This window comes from Mirounga leonina, unplaced genomic scaffold, assembly GCF_011800145.1.
Source record: "Mirounga leonina isolate KUSES-001 unplaced genomic scaffold, KU_Mleo_1.0 Mir_173, whole genome shotgun sequence".
NCBI lineage: Eukaryota > Metazoa > Chordata > Mammalia > Carnivora > Phocidae > Mirounga > Mirounga leonina.
Window position 1 is genome coordinate 7,903,912 of NW_023270447.1, and position 20,369 is coordinate 7,924,280.

The 20,369-nt window shown below is 37.7% G+C and overlaps 1 protein-coding gene and 1 long non-coding RNA gene across 7 annotated transcripts in view; one reads left to right on the forward strand and one right to left on the reverse strand.

Annotated features, from left to right (window-relative positions):
• Positions 1 to 16,364, reverse strand: part of RNPC3 (RNA binding region (RNP1, RRM) containing 3) — a 39,096-nt gene extending 22,732 nt beyond the window's left edge. For 3 of the 5 annotated variants that reach the window (XR_004681549.1, XR_004681548.1, XM_035017904.1), the window contains exons 1-8: positions 15,809 to 16,363; positions 14,289 to 14,336; positions 8,600 to 8,718; positions 7,916 to 7,999; positions 7,187 to 7,298; positions 6,049 to 6,117; positions 4,357 to 4,499; positions 618 to 743 (exon numbers count right to left, since the gene is read on the reverse strand). Coding sequence is in view for 3 of the 5 variants with exons in the window: in XM_035017904.1 (XP_034873795.1) it covers positions 618 to 743; positions 4,357 to 4,499; positions 6,049 to 6,117; positions 7,187 to 7,298; positions 7,916 to 7,999; positions 8,600 to 8,718; positions 14,289 to 14,336; positions 15,809 to 16,003 (896 nt within the window). In the remaining 2 variants the exon portion in view is untranslated. Of the gene's footprint in view, positions 1 to 617; positions 744 to 4,356; positions 4,500 to 6,048; positions 6,118 to 7,186; positions 7,299 to 7,915; positions 8,000 to 8,599; positions 8,719 to 14,288; positions 14,337 to 15,808 lie in introns of all 5 variants that reach the window. The other 2 variants (XM_035017905.1, XM_035017902.1) reach the window with 1 other exon arrangement.
• The window catches only part of LOC118019073, a 225,906-nt gene continuing 221,721 nt past the window's right edge, over positions 16,185 to 20,369 (forward strand). For both annotated transcript variants that reach the window (XR_004681552.1, XR_004681553.1), the window contains exon 1: positions 16,185 to 16,275. This is a non-coding gene — a long non-coding RNA (uncharacterized LOC118019073). The remainder of the gene's footprint in view (positions 16,276 to 20,369) is intronic.

The window sequence follows — 20,369 nt, forward strand, 5'->3', positions numbered from 1 at the left end:
GAAATATTGCTGCCCAAATTAAAATATAAATATATAAAATACACAACACACTATGACAACTTTGTATTAATTATATGCTGAAATAAAATATTTTGGATATAATGGGTTAAATAAAATATATTATCAAAATTAATTTCATCAGCTTTTTAATCCTTTCATGTGGCTACTGGAAAACTGAATTTGGTTCACGTTATTTATCTTTAATTGTTCAGTGCTGCGATAGAGATTAAAAGCATGCGATGTGGTATCAAGACATACGTAGGTGAGAACCATACATCAGTGAGAAAGATACATCATATTTATACTTAATGTGAAATTAAAAAAAAAAACAGATTAGGACTTATTCCTTCAAAAAGGAAAAAAGATTTCTAACAAACTCCTTTCTCAATTTTTGAAGTTACTTACAAGTTCAAGGGAAATTTACATTGTAGAATAGCTAAATGAAATTAAAATTGCAATTAATGTTAATTTTATGTGATTAATATATTAAAATATATAGAATCCCACGGCAAACAGGCAGGTAAAATGTCTACCGTAATTGTTTATAAATGACATGGTTTAAGCAAGTAGACAAAGTACACAGAAAACCCTTATTTCATAATCCAAAATAAAATTACCTATGTGGAGCAGATGAAGGTGTTTTCAATATATCCTTTATTTTTTGCTTTTTTCTCACATGGTGCTGCTTTGTTGTTTTTGGCCTTTTGGGCTGAAGATTTGCTAGTTCCATTAGTTTGGTCATTCTACATTACGAAAAGAGGAAGTAAAGAATTCTTCATGTACAAGCATGTAATATAAACTATAAATTATACATGTTATATTATAAATTATGATCTATATAGAAGTATAGTTTCTAAGCCATCAATTAAGATAATTTAAAATAAGCTCAAGTTCCTAAATTTCCTTGGCCAACTTTCATCTTACTTTAAAGGAACTGAGAATTTGAGAGAGAGAGAGAGAGAGAGTGTGTGTGTGTGTGTGTTTGTGTATGCACACGCACAAGCAGGAGGAGGGGCAGAGGGACAGGGAGAGAGAGAATCTTAAGCAGCCTCCCTGCTGAGCATGGAGCACAATTCAGGGCTATCTCTCAACCCTGAGATCATGCATGGCATGAGCAGAAATCAAGAGTCGGATGCTCAACTGACTGAGCCATCCAGGTGCCCCTCAATTTACCTTTTAAAGATACGTTTTATTATGAAAATTATTAGTTGTCCAAATAAAATGGCTGCACTTGATGCCAGAAAGTTGAACAGGATACAGTAATACAACCTATGTAACTTTATTCCTTTTTTTGACTAATATTCAAAAAGACTTTATAAATACAGTATAATTATTTTAATTCTTATTCTAATTAAAGAGTCTAAACTGAAGTTATTTTTATTTTAAAGCATTTTCAAAATCATTGCACATGAATCATTTTATCAACAAGATAACTTACTTGAAAACAAAGTTTTCAATACTATCTTTGAAGTGGCTTTTTATAAGAAACTATCAAGCTGTGATAATTGATACATTGTACCTAGTTTATCTTCATTATGAGTGTAATATTTCAAATAGATCCTGTCTGGGCATTTTTGTATCTTCCACAGAATCAGACACAGTGTTTCCAGAGCAGAAGCTCACAATCACTAGTCACAGCTCTATTTCTACAGTTACATTTGTGAAATTTGAAAGCAAAATAAACATGCACACAAATTGCAAGAAAGGAGAATGTGGTTAAAATAAGCTTTAAACCAAGTAAAGAAAAATGTAATAAACACATGCTATACATTTGTAAAGCCTCTTAACAATCAAGGTTTGCCCAAAATTTTATGAATAAATCCAGTTATATAAAACATGTTTCTATTCACAAATTGCTCACCCAAAATAGACTAAGCCTCTCAACATTGCCAGGCATAAATTAGGTAATCAATAATACTTGCTAAATAAATAGTATGGTTTTGTTTTTGTTTACATTTCCCAAAGATAGAAAAGCATGAAACATTGTTTTTGCAAAGACTTTATTCTCATTACTCAAGATGAATTACTTGCAGAATTCCTCACTACATCCCTAAATAGAAACCAGAATAAAAAAAAAAACAAAAGGGCGTCTGGGTGGCTCAGTTGGTTAAGCGACTGCCTTCGGCTCAGGTCATGATCCTGGAGTCCCGGGATCGAGTCCCGCATCGGGCTCCCTGCTCGGCAGGGAGTCTGCTTCTCCCTCTGACCCTCCTCCCTCTCATGCTCTCTGTCTCAAATAAATAAATAAAATCTTTAAAAAAAAAAAAAAAAAAAAAGGTTTTGGCCAGCCTGCATAAAGCATTCCTGAAATTACTACCACTATTTTATAAAGAAAGTAAAATGTACATAGGTTATGTAATGAACCCAACGCAACACTTTATACCGTTCTTTATTTGGCAACAAGTTAATCTATCAAGAACTGCCAGCCTTCCTAAATGTCTCTATTCAAGACACCCCATTCACCCCATTTTTGTAGTTTTGGCTCCACCTACATTTTTAACTCTTTCTCTAGAAAGAATGCATATTGAGAGAGTACTTAAGTTAACATTGACTCAATAATAGTCATATTGTTGTTGATTATTTGTAAATATTGCCTGGAGTCTCTACTTGGTTTTTGTTTTTTGTTTTTTTTTTTTTTTTAAGGTTTTTATTTATTTTTTTGACAGTGAGACAAAGCAAGAGAGGGAACATAAGCAGGGAGAGTGGGAGAGGAAAAAGCAGGCTTCCCACTGAGCAGGGAGCTAGATACAGGGCTCGATCCCAGGACTCTGGGATCATAACCTGAGCCGAAGGCAGATGCTTAACAACGGAGCCACCAGGTGCCCCTCTACTTGGATTTTGACTCATGTCAACCCCTCCTGTATCTGACTTCTGTACACAGTTACCTAAGATTCTCATCATTTGGGGCACCTGGCTGGCTCAGTTGGAGCATGTGACTCTTGACCTTGGGGTTGTGAGTTCGAGCCCCACACTGGGTCTAGCAATTACTTAAAATAAAAAAACTTAAAAAATAAATAAATAAAATAAAAAATTCCCATCATATGCCCATAGTGGTCTTCCAGGCTAGAGGTTGGCAAATTACTGCCCTGGGACCAAATTCAGCCAGCTGCCTCTTCCTGTAATCAGAAAGTTTTGCTGAAATACAGCCACATCCACTCCTTTAGGTATTGTCTGTGACTGCTTTCCTACTACAACAGAACTCTTAGCCCTATACAGAAAATGTTTAGCAATTCCTGTTCTAGGCTATGCTGTGGATTATACACCTGAACATTAACCATTTACTGCTTTTCACCAGAATCTTTAAATAAAAGGTATGTAGGTTGTCAAGAACAACCAATTAAAAAAAAAAAAAATTCATCTGCATTAGTTACTACAAATTGTTCTGTATAAAATCCCACAGAAATGCTCTAGAAATTTATTCTGAGAATAAAATTCAGGGGAATACGCTGAAAAAAATACAAAGACAATCCATTCTTATTCTTGTTATTCAAGATAGTTAAAGTTTTATGAAGTCTCCACAAAGAATTAGTGAATAATGAATCAATGCCCCTCCGGGGAAGTCAGGATTGGGTTCCTGCAAGCCTATACTCTTAGCATTTCACCAACTGATCAATACACACCTTGTTTCATGTGTGTTTTTGTTTAAGGACACCTTATTTTATATATTGTTGATTCACTAACATTGAATTTACAGTCAACAGCACTATAATTCAACCCTGAACAAGGCTTATCTAACAGGTTTTCTCCATTAGGAACATCACAGCCTTCTTGATTTTGGAAACATTAGACAGCACCTCAACACTATGCTTGGGGACCAGTTTAAACAGCAAAATCACCAACAAACATCATAAAAAATGTGAAAGGCTTGGTATTAAATAGACCACAAAAAGGATACTTGTTTACAGTATTGGAGATGAAGTAAGAAGACAGCATGTCACCCTGTTCTACCTCATCTAGGAATGTGCACGTCAAGCAACTCAAATTTTTCACCATTCTGTGCATGCCCACATTGGCAAAAGACCATACAAGCACTATAAGTATTGATTTGGGGATTACAAATAAATTTTAGCATGTGGGGATATTCTCAAATACATAATCCACAAATAACAAGGATCAACTGCACTTCATAATACTATAATCATTGATCTAAAGAATTACTCATAATCCAGAAACTTTTCCTTAGGTCTCAGATCTTAATCTATACCTATTATATATGCTTGAGGGATTGGGGAGTTGGGGACAAATTTTAATGACCCCAAATTATGAAGAATTATAGGTAAAATTTAAGAAGAGCAAAAGAATCTGTCTCATATTCTGTTCTTAAAATCTAAACAAATATTATTTGATATTACAAACCTTTGTCGGTCTTCATCATCACTGCTTTCATATTCTGATTCTATACTTGATAATTCCTCATCCTCATCTGGCAAAGGAGGTTCCTCTGGTGGCTGAGGAGATGCAGGTGGAAGAGGTGCATGTAATGGCATATAATCTTCATACTAATTAAGAGAAAAACGGTAATCATATGGTAATCTATGATATTTATAGAACAGAAAAAACATTTCCATTCAGGTACATTATTCTCATCTCTCTCCGTCATGATATTCTTTTACACGTTCAACACAAATTGAGGGAACACCTGCTACAGAAGACTGCTAGTTGATCACAAAACTTGTTTCTTCTTCCTTGGCACCTAGCTGGAGTAAATTTCCAAACCTCCTTTACAGTTGGATTTAATCATGTAACTGAGTTTTAGCCAACAGAATGCTAGCATAAAAAAAATCCACCCATAATCATCTCTTCCTTCTTGATCTGCAGGATGTATGGTAATGCCCTCATTGATCTGGGAATGCACATAGTGAAGACAAGTGAAATTTCTGAATGACCAGAATAGAACATGATTCTGCCCTACTTTTGGAATACACTTGACCATGTACAAGATATAACTTATGCTGGTTAAGTGACTAAGATTTGAGTTTTATGTTAATAGCAGTTAGCTTATCTTCAAAGATATTCCTGTAATGTGCCAGACATTGAAGTGCTGGGATTACAAAGGAAAATTATGAAGCTAATAGTATATACATTAGAAAAGCAGCCAATATGCAATAGACAACAAAAAAGCAAATTTTCTATTTAAATGTTAGGACTCAAAATAATTTCTCATTGCTATTATCTAAATAAGTACTAAGTACTGTAACAAAATAGTAACTAGAATGATTCAATAGCAGACATAGACTAAGTTACAGATAGATTTGCACAGTAAATTTGAATAAAAATTATTAGCAACCTTTCTTCTCTTCTGCAAATGAAGCTCTATATGCAATAACACCAGAACAATGGAAATTTTACATAATTTTGTTAAGTGCAATTATTTTATAAAATGGCAGAACATTCTGGGTCAAAGGATTGAACAACACTGGCAGAAATGAGGGCCTCTATTACCAAAAGCATCTCTTTCACATTCTGACTTTCTCCTACTCATAGTTCTCCACTTAACTCTTACTAGCATATTAACTTTATATTTGTCCCTTAATTTCAATGCACATTAGAAGTTAGTGGCGCAATATTTGTGAAGGTTAGCCTCAATAATCCCACCTCAGGAAGAGAAGTTGTAATCTTCAAAATTCTTTTTTAAAAAAAAAAAAAAAAAAGATTTATTTATTGAGACGGTCTGGGTGGCTCAGTTGGTTAAGCATTTGCCTTCAGCTCAGGTCATGATCCCAGGGTCCTGGGATTGAGTCACGCATTGGGCTCCTTGCTCAGCGGGAAGCCTACTTCTTCTTCTGCCTGCCGCTCCCCCTGCTTGTGCTCTCCCTATCTATCTCTCTGACATATAAATAAATAAGAGATTTATTTATTTATTTATTTATTTAAGGGGACAGAGGGAGAGGGAGTCTTAAACAGACTGCACTGAGCACAGAGCCCAATGAATGGCTCGATCCCATGACCCTGAGATCACGACCCCAGCTGAAACCAAGAGTCAGATATTCAACCAACTGCACCACCCAGGTGCCCCATGAATCTTTAAAATTCTAAGATATTTCTTACCATGGGAGGTCGTGCAGTAATTGGTCCAAAAGGTGTGGGCAAATTCATTTTATTCATAAGATGAAGCACCTTAAAGGAGCAAAACATTGAAAATCACATAGTAAAATGATAATTCAACTCATATCTTGTATTTTATGTACTTTAAAACTTTGCAGTAACATTCCTGATTTAGTGCAAAGGCTGGCCACTTCTTGCTTTATCCCAGAATAGGGCTATTACCAGCCACTGATATATCTCAGATTACCCTTCCTAATATGTATGTCAATTCTACAAATACTCATTATTCTCATTATTAAAAATACCATGTTCTTGCAGTAAGTGCTACCAAAATGTTATATATTTCCCCAATTACTGCGGAATTATGAAACAAAAAGTACATTAAGAAAATATCTATAATTTGTACTTAAAAGTATCGTACTACTGTCAATACTTTCAAGCATTTGCTGAGGGATCCACTATGTTTTTTCCTTTAAGAAACAATCTCCATTAAAGGTATATGCTCAAGTAACAAAAATTACCAGAAGTTATATTTCCCAAATTATCTTATGCTTATTAGCATTAATATTAAATACATTAATAAGTTTAAGCCATAGTCTATAAAAACCTTCACTTGAATGTAGTAGTATTTCATTACATTTTGCAATGGACTTAACCGCCACCCACATACATATACTAAATCCTAACCCTCAATGTGATGGTTTCAGGAGGTAAGGTCTTTGGGAAGTAATTAGGTCATAAGGGTAGATGTCCATGAATGAGATTAGTGTTCCTTATAAAAAGGACCCCCAGAGAGCTCTCTCTCCTTTTTTCGCTAGGTGAAGATACAAAGAGAAAATAGCCATTTGCAACCCAGGAGAGGGCCCTTACCAGAACTTAACCCTGCTGGCACCCTAATCTCGGAGTTCCAATCTCCAGCACTGTGAGAAATAATTTTCTGTTGTTTATAAGCCACCCAGTCTATGGTACTTAGTTACAGCAGCCCAAACTGAGAAGACACCTTTAAATAACTGTAATATCACTGCCTGTTAGAATTAGTCTGATTAATGCTATTACGAAAAGTATAAAAAGTAGCATGGAAAATAACTTATCAAGTTATTCAAGCATATATTTTGGGAAAGTTAAGTATCATTCTACTTACCTGTACATAGAACTTAGGAACACTTGCCAAAGCATTTACTATGTTTGCTAGGATTGTACTTGAAGGTGGTGGGTACATATACTTGAGGCATGAATTCAGAGGAAATGTCAGCCTAAAAAATATATTTAAAATGCTTATCATCTTTTAGTAAGTTTCGTATCAATAATGCATTTTTAGGTAACCTGATGAAGTACATAATTGCTCAAATAATTCAGTACTTTCAGATTCACCCTGTTCCTTATAATCCCAAATAAGTACATTTAAGAAGAAATTTGCTTTGGGGTGCCTGGGTGGCTCAGCTGGTTAAGTGTCTGCTTTTGGCTCAGGTCATGATCTCAGGGTCGTTCTGAATGACTTTTGGGCCAGTGGGCTCCCTGCTTAGCGGCATCCCCTCCGCACCGCCCCTCCTCCCTGCTCATGCTCATGCGTATGCTCTCTCTCAAATAAATAAAATCTTTAAAAAAGGAAAAAAAGGAAATCTGTTTTTTGATTGCACTAAAGAAAAATAAGGTATTTCTTACCAGAGCTTATTTTATAGCTCTTAACATTTTAATGGACCCAAATTCAGTGACAAACTCTAATAGCTCAACATGTTTAACCAACATATTGACTTGACACAATGCTTTAAAATCTCTTATTTGTAACACACACACACACACACACACACACACACACACACTCAGAACAACAAAACCAAAAAACAACAAAACACAAACAAAAAACACTAACCCATGGTTTGGTGCAATTCCATTTTCTATGGTTAAACAACCAAGTTCTTTCTTTTCTTTATCATCTTCCACAGGGTCATCAGATCTACAAAATACAGAATCAAAGTTGATTTTATCTTTAGAAATAGAGTAAAAAATTGAGGGTTTGTTAAAACTCAGACTGCCGGGCCTTATATTCCCCTTTCCAACCCCCAAATTTCAAATTCAGTAGGATTAGGGTAAGGCCCAAGAATCTGTATTCCAATCAAGATCCTAGATGATGCCACTGGCCCAAGGACTACTCTGAGAACCACTAGTGCAAGGCAAATTTGTAAAGGTTTTATAACTACAAAGAGTTACTGCTGGGAACCAAATACCAGTCTTTTAATTTCAAAGGCCATGCCTGTCCACGGCACCCTGCTATCTGTAATACAACAAGGATTTTTATACTGGTTATGTTCCTCCACTTAAAGCTGATGCTTTTCACCCCACCCTCTTCCCACTTCACACTGATTAGTTCTCAATATTAAATCAACACTCAGATTCCTAATGCACAATAAGAACAAAAATAAATGTACTGGATTCAAGAGACATGTATCATTTATTATGTCAAATTATTTACTTGCTAGTCTGAAAACAACCCAACAGCAATACAATTGATTAAAAAACACTTTAAAATGTTAGGAAAACCTAACGATCTACATACCTTTTCTTTTTTTCAGGGTCTGAAGGGGGACACGGGGAATGAACTCGATCTTGCTCTTTTGCAAATTCAACAACTAAAGTATGACCTAAAAGTTTCAGCTGATGTAGTCTTGTCAATGCCTTCAGTTGGAAAAACAAGAGTAGAATATTTGATAATTGCATCAAAAGTTGTTTATTAGAGAACATCTCCAAATAGTTTATACATGATCTTTGTGAATGCTGCTAATATTTCCCTGGCTATTTCTTACCCATTTCCAATCTCAGGGTGCTTAGTCTTTGTCATTTATTAAGAGACTGCTTCCTATCACTTAGTAAAACCAAAATCTCGTTAAATCCAAATCTCCTTATACCTAGGCAGCTGAAAATGGTTAGAAAACAAACATAATCAGCCTTGACTCACTTTAAACTCATGACCACAACCGCAAATCTCGGGGTGAAACTTGATGCCATACTTATCACATTTTTAGTTCATTTTTTCTACTAATCTCTAAGACACTATTTTGTACTTTCTCCTTGCTCCTCAACCTCACAACATTCCTTTCCCATTCTTTTAGGCTAGGACTTTGCTTCCTACTTTGGGAAAACCGAAACAACCAGATGAGAACTTCAAATTCCCACCATAACTCCTATCTACCAGCTAATGAATCAATGCTATAAGGTATTAATTACCCATGTTTTTATTTAAATCCAGTTACTTGACTTGTATACTAAATCCCACTCTCTCATCTACTCAACAGTCTCTCTTCTACTCTGTATGGGGAGTGTCCTTAACTACATTGCTAATTTTCTGTCCTGTACTGAATCATCCATATTAGCACACAAATATACTTCTACTTCTCCCATCCTAATTTGTTCTTAATTCATCTATTAATCCCACTTTACTCCCCTCCCCCCCCTTTAATTACAGCTGCAGTAAAACTCCTTAAGAATTATTTATCTAAGCCAGGGTGCCTGGGTGGCTAAGTCTGTTAAGCAGCTGCCTTTGGCTCAGGTCATGATCCCAGGGTCCTGGGATGGAGCCACGCCCTGGGCTCCCTGCTAGATGGGAGCCTGTTTCTCCCTCGCCACTGCTTGTGCTCTCCTGCATGCGCGCGCACTCTCTCTCTCTCTCAAATAAATAAAATATAAAAAAAAAAAAAATTATCTAAGCCCTTTACCTACAACTCCTCTCCTCCCATCCAGTCTCCAACTCAAAGACAACAAATTCTGTACTGCCAAGCCAATGGTCTACTTTAAGTCTTCATTTTATTGCATTTAACACAGCTGATCACTCCCTCCTTGATACATGTTCTTCACTTGATGTTGAAACATCATACTTGAAAAAAAAAAAAAAAAATCCTACTCTCCTGTAGTTTTCTTCCTAGCTCACTGGTTTCTACTCCTTAATCTCTTGGCTTGTGCCTTTTCAACTCAAAATGTTGGCATACTCCAGAGTTTTATTATTGGTCCTCTTTCTAGCTACTATCTTAGTGATCTAATCACCATCCTAAATTTAAATTCCATCGCTATGCTAATAATTCCCCAATTTATAACCTCAGCCCAAGCCTGTTCCGAAGTCCAAGAAAACATATCCAAACTACCAGACAACTCTCCTTAAGTGTCTAACAAATATCTCAAAATTGACACTTCAGAAATTGAACCACTGATATTCTATCCTCATCCCCCCAAATGTTTTCTATGTGGAGCCTTTCACATTTCAGTTGATGATAACCCCATTTTTCCACTTACTCATATCAAAAATATTGGAATCATCTGTAAGACTTCTTACCCACGTTACATATCCAAGCCATCAAGAAATTTTGTTTGCTTCTACGTTCAAAATATATCCAGAATCTAACCACTTCTTACCGCCTTGGTCCGAACAGCTATCATCTTTGAGCTAAATTACCACCATAACCTGTTTACAGATTTCCCTGTTTTACTCTTCCTGCCTCCCATTTTAAAGATGTAAGTTAGATTATGTTACTTTACTGCTTTGCTCAAAATACTCCAACAGCTCCCCATTTTACTCAGAGTAAAATCCAGGATCTTTAGAGTATCTACATGATATGGCATCTAGTTCTTCTCTAACCTTAAATTCTAATTACATCCCCCTCATTCTGTCTGCTTCAGCCATTCTAGTTTACTTGAACATGACAGGCATTCTCCTACACCAGTGCCTTTTCCAGCCATTACTCTGACTGGAATGTACCTTCCCCAGATATTCCCTTAGCTAATTCACCTCCTTCAAATTATTACTCAAATATGACCCTAATCATCTTAACTGCAACCATCCCCATCTCGCACTCTTGATCGTATTGCTTTTTTTCCTTTTTATTCCATAGCATTTATCATTTTCTAAAATATTAATTAAGTTTATTATTTACAATCTGCCTCCCCTTTTGAGAATATGAGCCCCAATGAGGACATTAAGTCTTTATTTCCTTATTTTTTTTATTCTTATTTTTTTAAAGATTTTATTTATTTGAGAGAGAGAATGAGATAGAGAGAGCACATGAGAGGGGGGAGGGTCAGAGGGAGAAGCAGACTCCCTGCTGAGCAGGGAGCCCGATGCGGGACTCGATCCCGGGACTCCAGGATCATGACCTGAGCCGAAGGCAGTCGCTTAACCAACTGAGCCACCCAGGCGCCCCTCCTTATTTTTTTTTTAAAGATTTTTTATTTACTTGACAGAGACAGACACAGCAAGAGAGGAAACACAAGCAGGCGGAGTGGGAGAGGGAGAAGCAAGTTTCCTGCTGAGCAGGGAGCCCGATGTGGGACTCGATCCCAGGACCTGAGCCGAAGGCAGACACTTAATGACTGAGCCACCCAGTCGCCCTATTTCCTTTTTTTTTTTTTTGTAAATATTTTATTCACTGATTTATCCCAAGACTAAAGCAGCATCTACCACATTGTAAGCATGAAATATTTTTGAACAAAGAGACCTGTAAGCCTTAATTAGGACTACAATTTTATTTTACCATCTTTATGCATCCTTACTTGACTCTTTCATTTTCAAATGTTTTCAATAATTTTCAAGTCCCTAAATCAATTCTAAACCTCTTCATTATCAGTGAACCTTTGACTGTCTGAAATGCAGGGCATCTAAGCTCAATTGCTTCAACTTTCTTCTTGGCAAAATGGGTATCACACCTATTCTCCTCAAGGATATACAGTTGTTCACTTTTAATGTTAACTAATTTCCCCATCTCACTCAGCTACTTACTCTATTCTTAAACATTTCTCTACCCTTGTTTTTTAAAAATCTATCAGTCACGTACACTGTAGCCTAAAAGCCATACCGATGCTATTATCTTCTCATTCCTTCTCTACTACAAATGTTTCCCAAAGACATTGACTGGCTCCACATCCTCATCTCTAAGTTGATCTTGACCATAAAACAATGCGGGTTTCATTACCGTGTTTTATTTATAATACCTTACGCCATATTTACAAGAAGCTTTTCTGAGAAAAAAAATCCTATACATTAAAAAATACATATAATGTGAAGTCTTCTATAATCCAACCTTGACAGAAAGACATTTATTAACAATTTAGTGTACAGCTTTGCCACATTTTTTTCCCTATGCATGAACATATGTACTATTGGATTTCCAAAAATCCAACGTTACATCTCATACCTAATGTCTGCCAACTTTATTCATGTACTCTATCTAGGCCACATTCCTTACTAATATATATTCATTTTACCTTATTCTTTGACAGTAGTCCAGCCTACCAATATACTATAAGGTGTCCTTTCCTCCTATTGATGAGAATTTGGGTGATTTCTATTGTTTCATAATAAAAAAACCCTTTACTGATTAAGACTATTCATTCCTCATTTTGTGTCATCACAGGATCTCATCTTCTTAAAACTCTCTTCTCTTTGCAACAAAGAAAGATAATTTCTTTTCTAGTTCTACTTCCTTTTTAACTTCTCCCTCCCATTCTCCTTTCCTGGCTTGTACTTTCCTCTGGGCAACCATATCCATTCACCTGATTCAAGAAACTCCATTTTTGACCCTGTCTTAGCTCTAGAGCCATATTTTTAACTATATTAAAAATATTTCCGGGGCACCTGGGTGGCTCAGTTGGTTAAGCGCCTGACTTCGGCTCAGGTCATGATCTCAGGGTACTGGGATCAAGTCCCGGATAGGGCTCCCCGCCCAGCAGGGAATCTGCTTCTCCCTCCTCCTGCCCCTCCCCCTGCTTGTGCTCTGTCTCTCTCTCAAATAAATTAAAAATCTTAAAAAAATTTCCATAGAAGTAGCTCAACAACTCTTCAAGTTAATAGGTAACAGTGGGAATTCATTACCTACCTTTGCAAACATCCTCTGAATCCTGCCCTTAATGTCATCTAATGTAATAACCCAATACCTCAGTCCAAAAATCTCCAAATATTCCCTTTCTTAACCTCTACATCTATAGGGATCACAAGATCTACAAACTCAATCTTTATTGAGTATATACCTACTTTTTCCTTTGTTTTTTTTCTAGACTTATTTGGATCCTTTATCTTGCGTTGGCCATTATAACATTTCTCTTGTCTTGACTTTCCACTTGGTCTTCTTATCACTAATCTTTTCCGCATCTAATCCATTACGTGAACACTACCAGATCTTTCACAGACCTGACCATATTATTGTGCAGCTCAAAAGTAATCAAGCCAGAAGTAGTATCTACTGAACAAAATTCAATCCCTCCCTCCCACCCAAATTTAGACTCAACCTATTTTCCAAGTCCTATTTCCATCTTAACCTTTAGTTTTTGCTCTAGCTACAACTTTCTATGGCCCATAGCTTCACTTAGTGTTCTCCCAACCTGAAATGCCCATGCCCCTTTGTTTACTTCTCAAAACCCAACTAATTATTAAGGGTGTACCTCAGGGGCGCCTGGGTGGCTCAGTTGGTTAAGCGACTGCCTTCGGCTCAGGTCATGATCCTGGAGTCCCGGGATTGAGTCCCGCATCGGGCTCCCTGCTCAGCAGGGGGTCTGCTTCTCCCTCTGACCCCCCTCCCTCTCATGCTCTCTGTCTCTCATTGTCTCTCTCGCAGATAAATAAAATCTTAAAAAAAAATAAAATTAAATTAAAAAAAAAATTTTTAAAAAAGGGTCTACCTCAAAGGTCACCTCCTTCGTGAATGCATCTCTAGGATTTGTTTTTTAATATATGTATTTTCCCTCTAATACTTAAAATATCTTAATTTGCCGTAGTGAGCGTTATCAGTCTTTGCATTCTTTACAACTTATTTTTAATCACATACAAATTACAATTTTAATTTGCTTTCCAGTTAACCTATTCTTTTTTTTTTTTTTTAAAGATTTTTTATTTTTTATTAGAGAGAGAGAGTACAAGTGGGGGAGCGGCACACAGAGGTAGAGGGAGGAGCAGGCCCCCAGCTCAGCAGGGAGCCCAATGTGGGGCTCGATCCCAGGACCCCAGGATCATGACCTGAGCCAAAGGCAGACGCTTAACCATCTGAGCCACCCAGGCTCCCCTCCAGTTAATCTATTCTTATGCCCAAATACCTAAACTTTGGGGAAGATTTGCCAACTGATAAACCAAATGCAGTCTGTGGGGTAAACTCTTGAAACACAGGTGCTTTTGTTTTTGAAAACGGTAGTTCAACATTATGTTCCACTTTTGAACAAAGATTAGTTAATAGGAAATTGCTGATAACTTTCATAGTTAAAAAAAGTCATACCTTTATAGCTGCTTTTTCATTAGGGAAAGTAGCAAAAGCTGTATGTTTCTGAAAAAGAATTAAGTTACAATTATTTCTAATACAATTTCAGTTTTTCATAAGAAATCTGACTTTACCAGCTGACAGTTATTTCACATATTAATAAAGTCATGGAAAAGGATGGAAAATCGAGATCACTGTAACTGTTTATTAATTTCAGCACTGTAGTTCTGAATCTTTTTTGGATCAGAGCTCCTTGAGATGACAGCTATGTAGCCTTTTGTATAAAGGTGTACATACATATACACCATGTTTTACATACACTTTCAAATAGTTCAACAGATCAGAAGTTTAAAACCCCTACTCTACTAAAGGACAACCCTTAAAGTATCTTCAGTTTATAATATATCTAAAAATCTTAAACTTCCCTGTATACAGCCAAATACAAAGTTTAAAAATGTTTACCAACAAAAAATCACTTCTCAAGTGCATGGTTCCTTTGTGCTTTATCCTTGTAATAAGGGTTCAGTGGGAGAAGTCTATTTTAAAATATAAACTGTAAGTTTAAAAACCATCAGAAAAAAATAAACAGTAAAGGAATCATTACCACGGATAATGTTATCAGTTCTTAACAGTGCTTATTAAAGCTTTTACAAGTTGCTTGAGTATTTATGTAACACATTCTAACTTTGTCTAATCTGATGATCCAAGATGACCTAATTAAGAGTACTTAAACTAACCACACAGAGTATTTGTATTTGCTGGTATAGGTGACACTTTGATCAAAATCGGTCAGTCTTCTCAGTACTTCTCAACCCTGGTTGCATATTAGAATCACGTGAGGAGACTAAAACCACTGATATATGGCCGAATCACAGACCATCTTGCAGAAACTTAACATCACCATTACTATTTTAACAGAGAGAAACCCATCTAAAACAAAAGCAAATGAAATAATTGGGTAAATTATTGTGTAGAAACGTTTTTCTCCTGTGTAGAAACCTTTAATAGTCTTAAAAATATTATTCCAACTGATTCCATCAGAAAAATTTTTATTAAGAGTTTTTTCCCTAAAAAATCGGGTAGAAATTCTGTGACTGGTTTACTGAAGTTACTACTGTACTTTCTCCTCTGTTTTAATGAATGTCTTAACAGTGGCTTATAAATAACCCAACATTTTTAAAAAGTCCTTTGTACTTCATACCTGCGAGTACTCTAAGTCTAAAAGAAATGCTCTCAAATTCCGAGGAGTTTTGAGATTCTCAAGCTAGGTCAGAAAAACGGATGTAAGCTATTTTCCATTCTTCTGCCTTGACTTTCTCACTGCTCTTTTCGACAGCGCTGTGACATTTAAGAAGCTCAAGACATTTAAAACTTCACTTGGTACGCAAAACCTTTTGACCTAAGAGGGAGAACACAGGGAAGACCCCACTACACAAGCGCATTTTCCCACCCTCTTCTACTTCCTTCTGTCAAAGCTTCCCCCACCCTGAGTCGACCCAAGGGCCTTCCCTGGCGGCTTCGGACGGGCGCGCCCTTACCAGTCGTCCCTTATCTGACAGGACGCGCACCGACTGCGCCCCGAAATATTTCAGCAAGTCCTCTTTCTCTTCGGCGGTCAGCTCGGCTGGCAGGTGCCTCACTAGAAGGGTTCGGTCGCCCCGCGGCGGGGAGAGCGAGGCAGAGCTCTGGCATCCTCTTGACATCGGCGGTAGTGGCTGCTCAGGGGCCGCCATTTCCCTCGGAGAAACCGCAACGGGGAAGGCGAAAAACGAGCACGCAGGGAAAACGCGCTAATCAACAGAAGCTGAAGCTAAACGAGTATTTTTCCGCCTCGCGCTAAGGATTCTGGAAACAAGGAAGGACCGCGATAGACGGTCACCTTCTCGCGAGATTTGCGCCTGGGACGGCGGAGTCTTATTCAGAGACCGGCTCCTCAGACTGAACGACTAGGTTCCACGGCGGTGGGAGAGCAAAGTGATTTTTAAGTTCCGGGCAGCTGCTGAAGGTATTAAAAACAAAAAATTTCCATGGAGAAGCGCGAGGATTTAAAGAGTTGTCAAAGAAGGAATAAGGGGCCTCAGCCGCGTGAAGGAAAAGGCCATAAACCCGAGGACCGAAGAAGCCACTGCTGCGCGTGTGCGAGCCGGGGGCGCGTCTGGGCGTGGCCGCGCGGTCTGGAGCTCAGCTCGCTAGGTTGCGGCTACCCGGCCAATCGCGAAAGCGCGTTTGACTGGCTGTCTGGGAAGGGGGGCTTGGCGTGGGGTTAAGCTAACCGGTGTGTGCCGGCAGTCTTGGGATGGTGAAACCAAAGATAGGGAATTCTTCGACTCAGTAAGGTGCACGTAGGTGGGAGAACTTAGTTTAAGGAACAAAAAGTTAGGAAATGGGTTTCGTTTTCTTGAATCGTGCGTGTAGCAGTCTAATGGGCTCTGGCCAGTGTTCATTTCACGGAATTGGCGGCCTCTAAGGAGATACACCCTAATGAATATGAATAATTATATAGATAAATCGATCGATCGATAGATCTTCATATATTTAATTCTAATAACGACCCTAAGGGGTATACTCCTTCCCATCTTACCTTTAAGGACATTGATGTAAAAGGAAGTGTAAGTCGCACAGCTAGTAAATGACAAAGCTGAGATTCCACCCTGCTAGTGTAACTGGGCATTATACTTCAATCCACTATCCTGTCTGGTTTCTGAATGGAGTTAAGGCAGAGATCATCCCAAGAAGTGAATCAGAAATGTCTCCCTCACTCCATACAGTGAGGGCCTTAAGGATTCTAGAGAGAGGTATTCTCTACAGTCTGCTACATTGTGCACAGGGGCTGGAGACCTAAGGACCCTCTGCCTGCTCTTTATTTGCCTCTTAATTAGGTGTTTAAAATATAACAGTAAACAATACAGCAAACTTTTGCTTTCATGCAGCATTGTTTGAGAAGCAGGGGAGGGACAGACTTCAATAAAAACTAGAAAAAGCATGGGAAAACGCGAAAATGTCAGTTAATGCAGAGCCAGACCTTGATGGCCCGGTATGTTTGTTTGGAGTCTTGTTTATCCCGAGAGTAATTGGAAACTGACAGATTTTTCTAGTAGGGGGGTGTGTGTGTGTGTGTGTAATGATTAAATTTTGGATATGAAAATTTATCTTTGGTTGCAGTGTGAAAAATATAGTGGAAGCCAGAAGACAGTTGGGCTACTACAATAGCCCAGGTAAAAAAAGAAAACAAAAACAAAACATTGCTTGAAATAGTTTGGTAACAGTGGATACAGAGAGAAGAATCTGGAACTGAAATATATTTGGGAAGTAGAATTGATAGAGTTGTAGATGAAGAAAAGTAGTTAAGGATAGTTCTGGGTTTTCAGCTTGAGCCCCAAACTGTTCACCATCTAGGTGGATGGTGATGATGTCATGTTTTGAGCATGAGAACAGGGACTAAAGTGTAGCTAGATTAGGGACTTCAGGGAAGGGTGGGAAAGGGAGGAACACATATTAAATTTAAGGTACCTAGTCAATATCCATGTTTCAAGTAGGCAATTGGATGTAAATTTAGTATTCTAGAGAAATATCAACACAAGATGCACATACAGCATCAACACATATAATATTTACCAAGGGATGAGAGATAGTGTAGGCAGGGAGAGAGAGGCCCAGTATTGATCTATGGGGCATGTCAGTGTTGGGAAATGGAGGAGAGAGGAAGAACAAGATAATAATCCTTTCTCTCTTGGCACTTACATTCTAGTAGTAAAGATAGACCATAACATGTAGATAAGTAAGTTCCTTTGGAGAGTAATATGTGCTTTTGGGGGAAAAAATAGAGACAGGGTAGAGGGATAAACTGTTATTGGAGAAGGCATGCTACTTTAAACACTATCCTTTGTAGGCTTTTGTCCGTGTCTTTCACCATTATCATCTTAGTAATGATATCATCATATCTTATCCTTCTCTTGTCAATAGCTCAGGCAGATCTCATAATTTCTTAGTCACTTTCAGTTAATAGTCCCAGCGGACTCAAAATGTCAACTCTAAATTATATTCAGACCTCACTTTTTACCCTCTTCTCGTATCAGCCTTCACCTAAGAGATAGGAGGAAGATATAATTTGCTTTCATCTCTCCCACGTTTGAGTAGGAGTGGGTGTGGTCTGCTCTGTGTTGCACGTTTCTCATTTTCTTTTCTTGGATTACCACAGAGGTTCCCAAACTTTCTCAGCTCATGGTGCTTTTATTGTCTCAATAGTTTTTTTTTAACAGCATCCCTTGGTGCCTCCTCACTTCCTGTTCCACCCTGATTTTACACAGCAACAGGAAAAAACCCAGGTTTGCAAAGATTTTTAAATTCAAAAATATTTCAAGCTGGTAATTCATGTAGTGTAGTGTCCGACAGATTTTGATTATTGCCGTTTCCCTCAAATATTGAAAATATTCCATAGCAGGGGCATCTGGCTGGCTCAGTCTTGCTCTTGGGGTCATAAGTTCAAGCCCCACGTTGGGTGTGGGGATTACTTTAAAAATAAATAAATAAAAGTTAAAAATAAAATATTCCATAGCACCTCTGTGATGTAGTTGGTGCACCTGGAACACCGCAGCACACAGTTTGAGAACTGTGGCTCTAACTACTTTTTGGTTTTGATTTTCTTAATTGCAAGGTAGGAGGAGGAAAGTTAGAGGTGGGGAGTATCTTACTTCATTGACCAAATGTTGGTTCTCTATCTCACTCTGATTCTCTCTGGTCCATGTTGATGGACGCTCATATTCATCAATTCCCCCTCTATCACTGAGTACCTTTTCAGGCAAGAGTAGCTTCCCCCTCCCCTTTGGTCTTTGGTTTACATCTCCAGTTTACCTCACTTAGCCATGTGTCTATTTGGGCATTCCTTTCAATTTCCAGACTTCCTATTTTTTCTCGTGAAGCCTGGAGAACTCCTGGGGCCTATTTTAGTATTTCTGGAAGGCCTTGGAGAACCTGAGAAAAGAATTTACTCCTTTTTTTTTTTCTGTTTTTTTTGTTGTTGTTGTTGTTTTTGTTTGTTTTTTTACTTAAGATACAATTGACATAGAACATTATATTAGTTTCAGGTATACAACATAATAATATGTTTGTATACATTACAAAATGTTCACCACAATAAGTCTAGTTTACATCCATCATCTTACACAGTTTCAATTTTTTTTCATGTGATGAGAACTTTTGAGATCTACACTCTTAGCAACTTTCAAATATGTAATACAGTACTAATAACTATAGTCACCATGCTGTACATTACATCCCCAGGATTTATTTATTTTATTACTCAAAGTTTGTATCTTTTGACTCCCTTCACCAGTTTCTCCATCTTCCATTCTTCCTCTGGCAACCACCAGTCTATTCTTTGTATCTATGAGCTGGGTTTTGTTTTGAGTCCCCATGTAAGTGAGATCAGATGGCATTTATCTTTGTCTGACTTATTTCACTGAGCAAAATGCCCTTGAGATCCATCCATTTTGCCACAGATGGCATGATTTCCTTCATTTTTATTTCTGAAAAATATTTCAAAATATTTCATTATATATCATATATTCTTTATCCATTCATTCATTCATTCATTCATTCAGGAATACATAGGTTGGGCGCCTGGGTGGCTCAGTTGGTTAAGCGACTGCCTTCGGCTCAGGTCATGATCCTAGAGTCCCGGGATGGAGTCCCACATCAGGCTCCTTGCTCAGCAGAGGGTCTGCTTCTCCCTCTGACCCTCCCCCCCTCATGTGCTCTCTCTCTCTCTCTCATTCTCTCTCTCAAATAAATAAATAAAATCTTAAAAAAAAAAAAAAGAATACATAGGTTGTTTAGTCTATATCTTGGCTACTGTAAATAATGCTGCAGTGGAGGTGGGGGTACATGTATCTTTTTGAGTTAGTTTTCTTCAGCTAAGTACCCAGAAGTGGAATTACTGGATCATATGGTAGTTCTATCTTTAATTTTTTGAGGAGCCCCCATACTGTTTTCCATAGTGGCCAACAGTGCACAGGGGTCCCCTTTTCTTCACGTCCTTGCCAACAATTTCTCTTTTCTTTCTTTCTTTCTTTCTTTCTTTCTTTCTTTCTTTCTTTCTTT